The sequence below is a fragment of the Pan troglodytes genome, chromosome 2 (assembly GCF_028858775.2).
Source record: "Pan troglodytes isolate AG18354 chromosome 2, NHGRI_mPanTro3-v2.0_pri, whole genome shotgun sequence".
Lineage (NCBI taxonomy): Eukaryota > Metazoa > Chordata > Mammalia > Primates > Hominidae > Pan > Pan troglodytes.
In genome coordinates, this window is record NC_086015.1 from 67,572,978 (window position 1) to 67,585,585 (window position 12,608).

Genomic DNA, 12,608 nt, shown 5'->3' on the forward strand with positions numbered 1-12,608 from the left:
TTGTGGCTTGCATTAGATTTCTTCAGGCGTCCTCATTCCCTGCTGTTACCACCAGGGCCACAATTATTATTCTTTAAATTAAGTCATTTTTAAAATGTAAATAAATGTGTTTTTGAATAAGACCCTGGACCACTATTGAATATAGAAATCCAGCATTATTAACATAGTTAGAAGACAAACATACAAATGAATCAATAGAAAATAAACAGTGCTGTATTCTAGCTACATAGGTATACCATTGCTTACTTGAAGGATCTGAGCCTGGAGCCAGTTTTCTTTGACGAAAAAAAATGAAAAGATTAGCACTTGTTAACTAAGCATTGAAAATGGTGTAGCACCCAACTGAGACTTTACTAGTCAGATTGAAAGGAAATTGGGAAGGAGAATGCCTTTCTCCCTATGTAGGGATGTAGCAATATTGTTTATTTCTCGTTCCCACCAGGATAGGCAACCCAAACTTCAGAAAACCTGGGCATAATGAAAAAACACTCACTAAACAGGGAACCCAATGTCCTCAATTCAAATCTCGGTTACCTGTGACAACTTGGACACATCACTGAATCTAATCTCCCTCACACAGCTGTTGTGAAGGTCATACGATCTTCGTTGAAAACTGTAGGTGCTCCCTGGAAGTCAGATGTCATTATTATTAATACTTCAAATGAAATAAGGAAACAATCCCATAAGTGGATAGAACAGAAACTTGTCCTGTCTATCCATTTTTTAGCTCCCTTCCAAGACAAGTCCAAAGCTCTGCCCCCAGCTGAGCTGCCATCTTGCTATTTGCTTTCTGTGTTTCCTGATCCATAGTGTCATTCTAAAATTCTTGGAGGCTGAAATAGCAAAGTGATCCATTCACAGTGTGGATGAGAGTGACTCTCTGAACTGTCCACTTTCTAGTGTAGTCTCTCTGTATAAAAGTGTCAGCAACAGAAATAAATAACAAAGCCATCAAGTAGCCAAAACAGACAATAAAGTCATTGGATTAAAATATTGGTTATATGTACTAATAGGTAGAAATTGAATATTTGTTTATTTTTTATCAATATCCAGTGGAGTTGCTTGTGCCACTATTAGAAAGAGATGGAGACAGGTTTACCTGATCTGAAATGCTAAATTTTCTGTCACCAAAGATGACCCCCTTTTCTATACCCCAGGGTGATCCCAGACACCAAGATTCATACTATTAATTACATTTAGAAAAAAAATATATTTGCTAACAGCAACTTATGAAAAGTGAGGGCAACAAACTTAATGGAAACAAACCACCCAGCCAACATTAAACCAGGCTGCTTCCTTGATTGAGGAAGCTGTTTCTTGGTTCACTGAACAGATACTTAAAACATATTGCAGAAACACAACCAGGTTTCATGTCAAAGTTCTTTGGGTACCGATTGAGATGAATAGCTCAGAGTATATTTATGAACCATGTTATGAACTATGGGCAAATAAATCTCTTAATACTCTTGGCCGCAGTTTCTTCATCTTTAGTATAAGGCCAGTGATGCCTCCTCTGACTATTTTTGGGGTTTTATGGGGACCACATAGGACACAAGTATGAGCACCTTTTGGAAGCACTGAAGCACATTTTGAAGGGCAGCCTCTTCACTCTATGGGAATAAATAACACATGAAAAGTGAGCAGAAAAGGTCTTCAAAGGCCTAATGTATGTATGATAACCTAGCAGTAAATGTTAAAAATGTGTCTTCCATATCCACACTATCTCTTTTAGACAGACACGGATCATATTTGTAAACAATTGGATTCTTGTTTGAACCATCAGAAGAAATTCACTTCTCAAGTGTGAGCCATTTACTTCTCCTGATACTACTCAGGCAGACCATTACATAGCATTAAATAACACAAATGAGAAAGTTATCCCATATTCAATTTAACTGCAAGCCTTCTGCTTAGATCATGCTAGTACAGTCATGTACCCCATTATAGATGTTTTGGTCAGCAATGGATCACCAACAATATATGATGGTGGTCCCATTAGATTATAATGAAGCTGAAAAAGTCTTATCCCCTGGTGACATCATAGCCATTATAATGTTATGGTAGCATAATCACTCTATTTTAAAAATTAATTTAGTGTAGTCTAATCATACAGAATTTATAAAGTCTACAGTAGTGCACAATAATGTCTGTCCTAGGCCTTCACATTCAACTTCCAGTGCTGCAAGCTCCGTTCATGGTAACTGCCCTAAGTGTACTATTTTTTATCCTTTATACTATATTTTTACTGTACCTTTTTTATGTGTAGATGTGTTTACATACACAAATACTTATCATCATCATGTTACAATTGCCTGCAGTAATCAGAACATTCACATGCTGTAGAGGTTTGTAGCCTGGGAGCATAAGCCATACCACATAGCCTAAGCATATGGTAGGCTAGACCATCTAGGTTTGGGTAAGTGCACTCTATGATGTTCACACAATGATGAAATCACCTTTTTTTCAGAACGTATCCCTGTCGGTTAAGTGACAGATGACGGTATTTCATTAATACTCCTCTAACACATGTTAATCTCCCAGTATAAAAATTCTAGGCTCCAAAGCCTTGGACAACCATCTCCAGCTAGAATTTAAGATATTTTATTTTTACCGTATAGTATTTATGCTTGCAATTTTCTTCTATCTGTGAGAAGCTATATTGGTTTAACATTTATAGTACACATATAATTTCTAAGTAGTACATATAATTTCTAAGATAGCTATGTAAAAAGCATAATTTGCTTTAAATGAAATATTAAGCAATAACACAGGAGATATGTGGACAAAATCAAAATTGTTTAGGTAGTACCAAACTGACTAAAATTTAGAGAACATCAATTAAAGTTATTATTCACATAAAATATACCAAAAATCATCTTTCTCCCAAATTTTTGGAAAGCTTGTGATACGCTGTGGTAGACAAGCCAGCCATCAATTATAAGGAAAGTATTTAAGCTGTCTATGCTTTAGTTTCCTCATAAGTAAAATGGCGATAATGTAGTACCTACATCATAAGATGAATGATGTTGGTAAGCACTTAGCAGAGTGCTGGCGTGTAGGAAGCACTCAGTAAATACGGACAGCAGCCACTGCTGCTGTTCCTAAAACAGCCACCAGTTCTGGAGAGCTTCTGATCTCCTCTCTGCCCTTCTACATCATGCTCTGTGCCAGGAGGGGACAGGCATGGGTCAAATCAATGGGCTCCCTGCCCTCTGGATACCAGCTGGGTTTGGCCAGTGGGGAGCCTCAGCAGGAGGTGGGACAATGTAGGGAAGTGGTGTCAGGTTATTTGTTCCCACATCTCACTTTCTGCAAGGTATCCTCAAACTCAGGTTTATGCTTAATATGGTTTGGCTGTGTCCCCACCCAAAATCTCATCTTGAATTTTAATCCCCTAAATGCCATAATCCCCATGTGTCAAGGACAGGACCAGATGGAGGTAATTGGATCATGGGGGCAGTTTTTCCATGCTGTTCTCATGTTAATGAGTGAGTCTTATGAGATCTGATGGTTTTATAAGCAACTGGCATTTCCCCTGCTTTCACTTCTCCTTCCTACTGCCTTGTGAAGAAGATGCCTTGCTTCCCCTTCACCTTCTGCCATGATTGTAAGTTTCCTGAGGCCTCCCCAGCAATGCAGAACTCTGAGTCCATTTAACCTCTTTCCTTTATAAATCACCCAGTCTCTGGCAGTTCTTCATAGCAACGTAAGAAAGGACTAATACAATGCCCAACGCCAAAAAGTACAGAAGTTCAGGCTTATATATTCTTCAGAATTTTTGACCTAGTCTCCCCATCACCATACTTTGCTTAGTTAGAGAAAACCTGCCATGGCTGCGTGCAGTGGCTCACGCCTATAATCCCAGCACTTTGGGAGGCCAGGCCGAGGTGGGCAGATCACCTGATGTCGGGAGTTTGAGACCAGCCTGACCCACATGGAGAAACCCCATCTCTACTAAAAATACAAAATTAGCCGGGCTTGGTGGCACATGGCTATAATCCCAGCTACTTGGGAAGGCTGAGGGAGGAGAATCGCTTGAACCTGGGAGGTGGAGGTTGTGGTGAGCCGAGATCGTGCCATTGCACTCCAGCCTGGGCAACAAGAGCAAAACTCCGTCTCAAAAAAAAAAAAAGAAAAGAAAACCTGTCGTGAGGCTGCTGTCTGAAACCTTTTGATGTAAAAATTCTCAATTCTTTTTTGAAACTTTTATTTTATGTTCAGAGGTACATGTGCAGATTCATTGTATAGGTAAATTGCATGTCACAGGGGTTTGGTGTACCAATTATTTCGTCATCTAGGTAACAGAACCCAAAGGGTAGTTTTTTGATCCTCACCTTCCTCCCACTCTCCACTCTCAAGTAGACCCTGGTGTCTGTTGTTCCCATCCTTGTGTCCATGTGTACTTTAATTTTTAGCTCCCACTTTTAAGTGAGAACATGCAGTACTTGGTTTTCTGTTCCTGTGTTAGTTTGCTTAGGATTATGGTCTCCAGCTCCATCTATGTTGCTACAAAGGACATGATCTCATTCTTTTTTTATGGCTGCATAGTATTCTGTCCTGTATATGTAACACATTTTCTTTATCTAGTCTAGGTTGATTCCATGTCTTTGCTATTGTGAATAGTGTGGCAGTGAACATACACATACGTGTGTCTTTATGGTAGAGTGATTTATACTCCTTTGGGTATATACCCAATAATGAGATTGCTGGGTTGAATGGTAGTTGTTTTTAGCTCTTTGAGGAATCACCACATGGCTTTCCACAATGGTTGAACTAGTTTACGCTCCTACCAACAGTGTATTAGCATTCCTTTTTCTCTGCAACCTTGCTAGCATCTGTTTTTTTGTTTTGTTTTGTTTTGTTTTTACTTTTTAATAATAGCCATTCTGACCAGTGTGAGATGGTATCTCTTTGTGGTTTTGATTTGCATTTCTCTAATGATTAGTGATGTTGGGCACTTTTTCATATGCTTCTTGGCCATATGTATGTCTTCTTTTGAAAGCGTATGTTCATGTCCTTTGCCCATTTTTTAACGGGGTTCTTTGTTTTTTGATTGTTGATTTGTTTAAGTTCCTTATAGATGCTGGATATTAGACTTTTGACAGATGCACAGTCTGCAAATATTTTCTCCCGTTTTGTAAGTTTTCTGTTTACTCTGTTGATAGTTTCTTCTGCTGTCCAAAAGCTCTTTAGTTTAACTAGTTCCCATTTGTCAGTTTTTGTTTTTATCACAATTGCTTTTGGTGTTTTCGTCATGAAACCTCTGCCAGCTCTTATGTCCAGGATGCATTTCCTAGGTTATCTTCTAGGGTTTTTATAGTTTTGGGTTTTACATTTAAGTCTTTAATCCATCTTGAGTTGTTTTTGTATATGGTGTAAGAAAAGGGTCCAGTTTTAATCTTCTGCATAGGGCTAGCCAGTTATCCTAGCACCATTTATTGAATAGGGAGTTCTTTCCTCATTCCTTACTTTTCTCAATTTTGTCAAAGATCAGATGGTTGTAGGTGTGTGAAATTATTTCTAGGCACTCTATTCTGTTCCATTGGTTTATGTGTCTGTTTTTATAACAGTACCATGTTGTTTTGGTTACTGTAGCCTTATAGCATAGTTTGAAGTTGGGTAAAGTAATACCTCCAGCTTTGTTCTTTTTGGTTAGAATTGCCTTGGTCATTCAGGCTCATTTTTTCCATATTAATTTTAAAATAGTTTTGTTTTAATCTTGTAAAGAATGTCATTGATAGTTTGATAGGAATAGCATTGAATCTATAAATTGCTTTGGGCAGTATTGCTATTTTAACAATATGGATTCTTCCTCTCCATGAGCATGGAATGTTTTTCCATTTGTTTGTGTCATCTCTGATTTATTTCAGCAGTGTTTTGTAATTCTCATTGTAGAGATTTTTCATCTCCCTGATTTGCTGTATTCCTAGGTATTTTATTCTTTTTGTGATTATTGTGAGTGAGCTTGTGTTCTTGATTTGACTTTCAGCCTGGATGTTATTGGTGTATGGAAATGCTACTGATATTTGTACACTGATTTTGTATCCTAAAACTTTGCCGAAGTTGTCTGTCAGATAAAGGAGCTTCTGGGTAGAGACTATGAGATTTTCCAGGTACAGAATCATATCATCTGCAAAGGGGATAGTTTGACTTCCTCTCTTCCTATTTGGATGCCTTTCATTTCTTTCTCTTGCCTGATTGCTCTGGCTAGGACTTCCCACACAACATTGAATAGGAGTGGTTAGAGAGGGCATTCCTGTCTTGTTCTGGTTTTCAAGGGGAATACTTCTAGCTTTTGTATATTCAGTATGATGTTGGCTGTGGGTTTGTCATAGATGGCTCTTATTACTTTGAAGTATGTTTCTTCAATGCCTAGTTTGTTGAGGGTTCTTAACATGAAAGGATGTTGAATTTTATTGAAAGCATTTTCTGCATCTGATGAGATGATCATGTGGTTTTTATTTTTAGTTCTGTTAATTTGGTAAATCACATTTATTGATTTGTGTATGTAGAACCAACCTTGCATCCCAGGGATAAAGCCTGCTTGATCATGGTGAATTAGCTTTTTGATGTGCTGCTGGATTCAGTTTGCTAGTATTTTGTTGAGGATTTTTGCATCTATGTTCATCAAGGATATTGGCCTGATGAACAGTGTTTTCTTTTTTAATTGTGTCTCTGCCTGGTTTTGTTATCAGGATAATGTTGGCCTCATAGGATGAGTTGGGAAATAGTCCTTCCTCCTCAATTTTTTGAAATAGTTTTGGTAGGAATGGTCCCAATTCTTTATACATCTGGTAGAGTTTGGCTATGATTCCATCTGGTCCTGGGCTTTTACTGATTGGCAGGCCTTTTATTACCGAGTCAATTTCAGAAGTCATTATTAGTCTGTTCAGGGATTCATCTTCCTCCTGGTTCAATCTTGGGAAATTTCCAGAAATTTGTCCATGTCTTCTAGGTTTTCTAGTGTGTGTGTATAGAGGTTTTCATAGTAGTTTCTGAGTAGTTTCTCCACTCCATCTTTGTGGAGTCAGTGGTAATATCCCCTTTGTCATTTCTGATTGTGTTTATTTGGAACTTCTATTTTGTTCTTTACAAGTCTAGCTACCAGTCTATCTGTCTTATTAATTCTTTCAAAAAACCAACTTTAAGATTCATTGATCTTTTGTATGGTTTTTCACATCCCATTTCCTTCAGTTCAGCTCTGATTTGGATTATTTCTTATCTTCTGCTGGCTTGGAGATGGTTTGCTCTGGTTTCCTTAGTTCCTCTAGTTGTGATATTAGGTTGTTAATTTGAGATCTTTGTAACTTTTTGATGTGGGTGTTTAATGCTATAAACTTCCCTCTTAACACTGCTTTCGCTGTGTCCCAGAGATTCTGGTATGTTGTGTCTTTGTTCTAATCTTTGAATAATTTATTGATGTCTGCCTAGATTCCATTATTTACCTAGAAGTTATCCAGGAGCAGGTTGTTTAATTTCCATCCAATTGTATTATTTTGAGTGATTTTCTTAGCACTGATTTCTATTTTTATTGCTCTGTGGTACATGAACGTTGTTGATATGATTTTCAAAAATTTACTGAGGATGGTAAAAATTCTCAATTTTAATTACATTATTATCTGATCTAATTAAAATCTTGTTGCTGTTGTAAGGGCAAATTTTGCCATGTGAAGTTTTGTTTGGGAAAACCATTGGCCAGTGCCTTGATCATTTGCTCTAATTATAAAATGAGTTTTTACATACATAAGCTTATGTAAAAGAAATCTCTAATTCTACCATTGCCACTTGATATATTCTTATGTAATGTTATATACATCAATATATATTTTTTAACAAAATTGCGATCATTTTATATATTCCTTCATTCATTCTTTCACTCAACAAATGTTGATGGCACCTCTCTGCCAAGAACCAGAAATGAGCTAGGTAGTCAAAATCCTTGCATCCATGGAACTGACATCTTATGGGAAGAAGTAGGCAAATAAACCATTCCAAATTGTGAAAAGTGCTGAGCAAAAAAGAATAAGGGGATAGAGAGAAAGGTGTACATTTTAATTGCAAGGCTCAGGAAAGACTATCTGGGGAGGGGACCATTAATGAGGACCAATTAAGGTGATAAAGCAGGTCATATGGCTATAAGGGATAAGAAAGGAATTCTGGGCCAAGGGAATAGCAAGTGTGAAGTCCCCAAGACAGGAATTTGCCCTTCTACATGATGGCCCTAAGGGATAGGAAAGGAATTCTGGACAGAGGGAACAGCAAGTGCAAAGGCCCTGGCCTGTGTGCAAAGGTTTCTACACTGCTATTTCTACTTCAGTCTACCAGAAACATTTCCTCTTACAGCCATTCATTTCAGAAATATTTATTGAGCAGCTGCTATGTGTCAGGCACCATTCTTTGTGATGGGCAGGCAGTAATGAACATCATAGGCAAAAATCTGCCCACAAGATACAAGCAAGTAAATATATAATGTACCAGTTGGTAAACATGAAACTGAGAAAAATGAAACTGGAAAAGGAACATAGGGAACTTAACATAGGATGCTATTTATATGTGGTGGGCAAGAAAGCATCATGATACAATGAAATTTGAGCATTGATTTGAAGAAAGAAAGAAGAAGGAGCCATGTGGGTCCCAAGAGATGGGAGTGCCCAGGGTAAAGCTTTAAGCTACACATGCTCTTGGTGAGTCTGAGCAGCAGACAGAGGGCCTATGCCGCTGGAGTGATCACAGGTCCCTGCTATGGGCATGTATGTTCCTGCTCCATAGCCTTATATGATTTGTATTATTGTTGTTGCTGTCATTATTGCTTTTATTCGTGATATAAAAGTTTACATTTATTTGTCACTCACTGTTTACCAGGCATTGTGCTAAACGTTTGATTTATACTAACTTATTTTATCCTCACTATCATCCTACAAGAGGGTTACTGTTATTATTTCAACTTACAGAGAGGTAAACTGAAGCCTCAAGTAGTCTAGCAAATGGACACACGGGTAACAGGCAGTAAGTGTCAAAGTAAGGACTAAAACCCAGGTCTGCCTAATGACAAAGTCTGAACTTTTAACTCAGATAAGAGAAACTTAGTTATATTACTGATGCCTCTTTACAAAACAGCACTAAGGGATAAAAGGTTGAACCAGCTTCTTAAAATACCATATTTATTCTGAAGATATAGATCCTTGACTTCAATCAGAAGCTTGTTTATGGAAAATGACTTCTTACTATTTTTTATATTTAAATTAAGCAGGACCTCAAATCCTTTTTTTTTTTTTTTTTTTTTTTTTTTAGCAATGAGATCTCATCCTCTTGCCCAGGCTGAACTGGCTGGAGTGCAGTGATGCAATCATAGCTCACTGCAACTTCAAACTCCTGGGATCAGGCGATCCTCCCATCTCAGGCTCACAGGTTGATAGGACTACAGTCATGCCCCACCATGTCCAGCTAAATTTTTAATTTTCTGTAGTGATGAAGTCTCACTGTGTTGCCTAGGCTGGTCTTGAACTCCTGGGTTCAAACAATCATCCTGCCTTGGCCTCCCAAAATGCTGGGATTATAGTCAAAACTAACTTAAAAAAACTTTTTAGTGTCTTCATTTTAAATAGGAAGATCAGTATTCCGTAAGGCAGATGGCCAGGCTTAGAATCCTTGCTCCTCCACTTACTAATTCATGACTTCAAGCAATTTGTTTAACCTTTGGTGTCTCCATTTCCTCTACTGTAAAATGGGGTCAGGATTGGTATCTATTTCATGGTGCAGTTGTCAGGATTAAATGAGTCAAAACATATAAACTTGGAATAATACTTGACACATCATAAGCACTCAATAAATGTTACATATGAATATTATTATTTGAACAAAGAAATCTAACAGTTTTCTCCAATTTCCAATGGAAAGGTCTTCACATGACTATTCTTTTTTAAGTGTTTCCCCATTCTATGGGCCTTTCTACAAGTCTATTTCTAATTATGATGAATATAAATAATGAAAACCGTCATACTATAGGTAATGCTTTAAGGTAACTGTGGGCCCTAACAAATATGTACTATCAAGAGAACAGAGCCCATATTTTGCATTTTTTAATCCTCTGTAAGACCTTCCTCAATACTCAGCACATTACTCAAAAACTACTATTTGAATAAAAGCATGAATGAATGAAGGTACCAGATTGAACATGAACAGAAAGTCATGATTTGACACAGTCAATCTGCTTATTTATTTGTAACTATTCCTCCAATTTCAAATTCAGACCCAAACACTTGAGTTTCTTTATTCCAAATGTTTGTATTACTGTTGAAACAGCTGTAGATATTGTATTTGTTTGCTTGTTTATACCTCTACCTCATCTCAGAAAGGCTCATAAGGACATTTAAAAACCAAGGTGTAATTGAATGAAAATGAAAAGTAAAAAGAAGAAAGGGAATATAAAACAAAATAAGGAATCGGGTTAAAATACCCATGCCATCAAAACCCTATGAATGGGTCACACATTGGCCCTTAGTTTTCTAGAGCCAACATGAAAAAAGGTAAACTGGTCAGTTACGTAATTCACAACAGCCACTGGATGGAGTGACTTGCAGAAGATTCAGCTACTCTTAGTAGTGAGACCCTCCAGAACATTCTCCACAAAGATCACACCTAACAAATGTCTGGCACCACAGCATCTATAGAGTGTAAACGTTCCCTCAGTGTAGATCATGGGATCATGATGAAAAGTAATTCAGCCACATCATGAGAGCAAGATACAGAGCAAGTCAGATGCACTATGCCCTCGGGCAGGAAAGAAACACATGCCAAATTTTCTACTTGAGGAGGTTATTATTAAGAACAAAAGGGCAAACTGTTTCTGTTGGCATATCAAATATACTTTTTTTCTTTCCTGGTCGGCATTTTTATTATTTTAGGTAAGCAGCATGTAACATTTTTACAATAGTCAAACATATATATAGTCAATCTGAATTTTTTTAATATTATGTTCTAATAGTCTAAATCTTAGACAGTCTCTCCTACCTGCCACCCAATCCGAGTCATGAGGGAGGATGAGAGACGTAGCCCTCATCATCAGAAGTTTGGAGATGGTCTCTACAATACTCATCCTGTTACATCCTAGAAATTTCGTTTGATATGGATAAAAGCTTCTTTCCCCTGCGAACAGCAGATGATTTTCAGGGTCAGACAGACCTAGATTTGAATTCTGGCTCTGCAACTTTCTATGTGTTACCTTTTATCTGTGAGTTTCAGTTTTCTCCTCTTTAAAATGGGCATAAGAATACTGTCTAATATGATTATTGTAAGAATAATTTTATACAAAACCTCTCACCCATAGCAGGCACTCAAAAACATTACAGCTCTTATTGTCTTCCACATAACATAGTTCCACATTGGTTAACGTATTGGTTAACCAATAACATATAGATAACACATTGGTTTGTTAAGTGAACAAATGAATGAATGAATGAATGAATGAGTGAACATTGCCATCAAAGAATCTTAAACAATTAGCAGATCTGTCTAAAGGTTTGGAATCATGACAGCTTGGTGGTTAAGAACTTGGACTCAGTATTCAGGTTGCCTGGGTTTGAATCCTGATGCCATCATGAATCATCTGTGAAATCTCAGACAAGCTATTCAACCATTCTCTATGTTAGTTTGACATCTGCAAATAGGATGATGTACCATTCCTTACAGGGATGTTGTAGGAACAATTAGGTGTGGGTTATAAAGTCCTTAGCATCATTCCTGGGATATAGTAAGCATTTAATAAATATTACTATTATTATTTATTTTATAGAAAGATAAATATAATATCATAAGGCTTTCTTTTATTTGTTTTTCTAAATGTTTTCCTTGTTTCCAGTGCTATGGGATCTTAAAATTTTCCAAAAGGCAAACCAAATAGTTATATAAACAAATCAACTTGTTTCTAGAACTCACATTTTCTTTTACCATTTTCTATTCTGATTTGTTTCTGTAGGACTTCATTGTCACTGTAGTCTTTTCGTTCTTGTGGTTGGTGGGTTCATCAGCTTGGGCAAAAGGACTGTCTGACGTCAAAGTTGCAACAGATCCCAAGGAAGTATTGCTACTAATGTCAGCTTGCAAACAGCCATCCAACAAATGCATGGCTATCCACAGCCCTGTTATGTCAAGCTTAAACACTTCTGTGGTAAGTATTTTTCTTCTATGCTTTACTGTTCATATCTTTGTTTGCCAGTCAAAATAATAAGAAAAACATCTCAGAAGTCATCTTGAAAATTGCTGCCTACAAAACTAGGCCAATCAAAAGGTGAGATACTTCACCTCAGGTGCAGGATGATCACTCGGCCCTCAGGTTTTTTATTGTCAGAATCCATCATTTGTAATGTTGCCGATTAAGGAGTTTTTCTTAAGAACCCCGCAGGTATTGGCAGCTGCTGCTTAGGTGACAGTCCAGTTGAAACTCTAAGCCAGAAGCAAATATAAAATCTGAACTTTGGCCAGACGCAATGGCTCACGCCTATAATCCCAGCAATTTAGGAGGCCAAGGTGGGAGGATCACCTGAGATCAGGAGTTCCAGACCGGCCTGGCCAACATGGTGAAACCCCATCTCTACTAAAAATACAAAAAA

The 12,608-nt window shown here is 37.5% G+C and overlaps 1 protein-coding gene and 1 long non-coding RNA gene across 4 annotated transcripts in view; one reads left to right on the forward strand and one right to left on the reverse strand.

The window, feature by feature from the left end:
• The window catches only part of SYNPR (synaptoporin), a 336,983-nt gene that overhangs the window by 317,190 nt on the left and 7,185 nt on the right, over positions 1-12,608 (forward strand). For all 3 annotated transcript variants that reach the window (XM_016941440.3, XM_001174562.4, XM_516566.5), the window contains one exon: positions 11,975-12,166. In XM_016941440.3, coding sequence (XP_016796929.1) covers positions 11,975-12,166 — 192 coding nt within the window. The remainder of the gene's footprint in view (positions 1-11,974; positions 12,167-12,608) is intronic.
• Positions 1-12,608, reverse strand: part of LOC112208636 (uncharacterized) — a 219,877-nt gene that overhangs the window by 170,804 nt on the left and 36,465 nt on the right. The gene's annotated exons all lie outside the window — the stretch shown is intronic.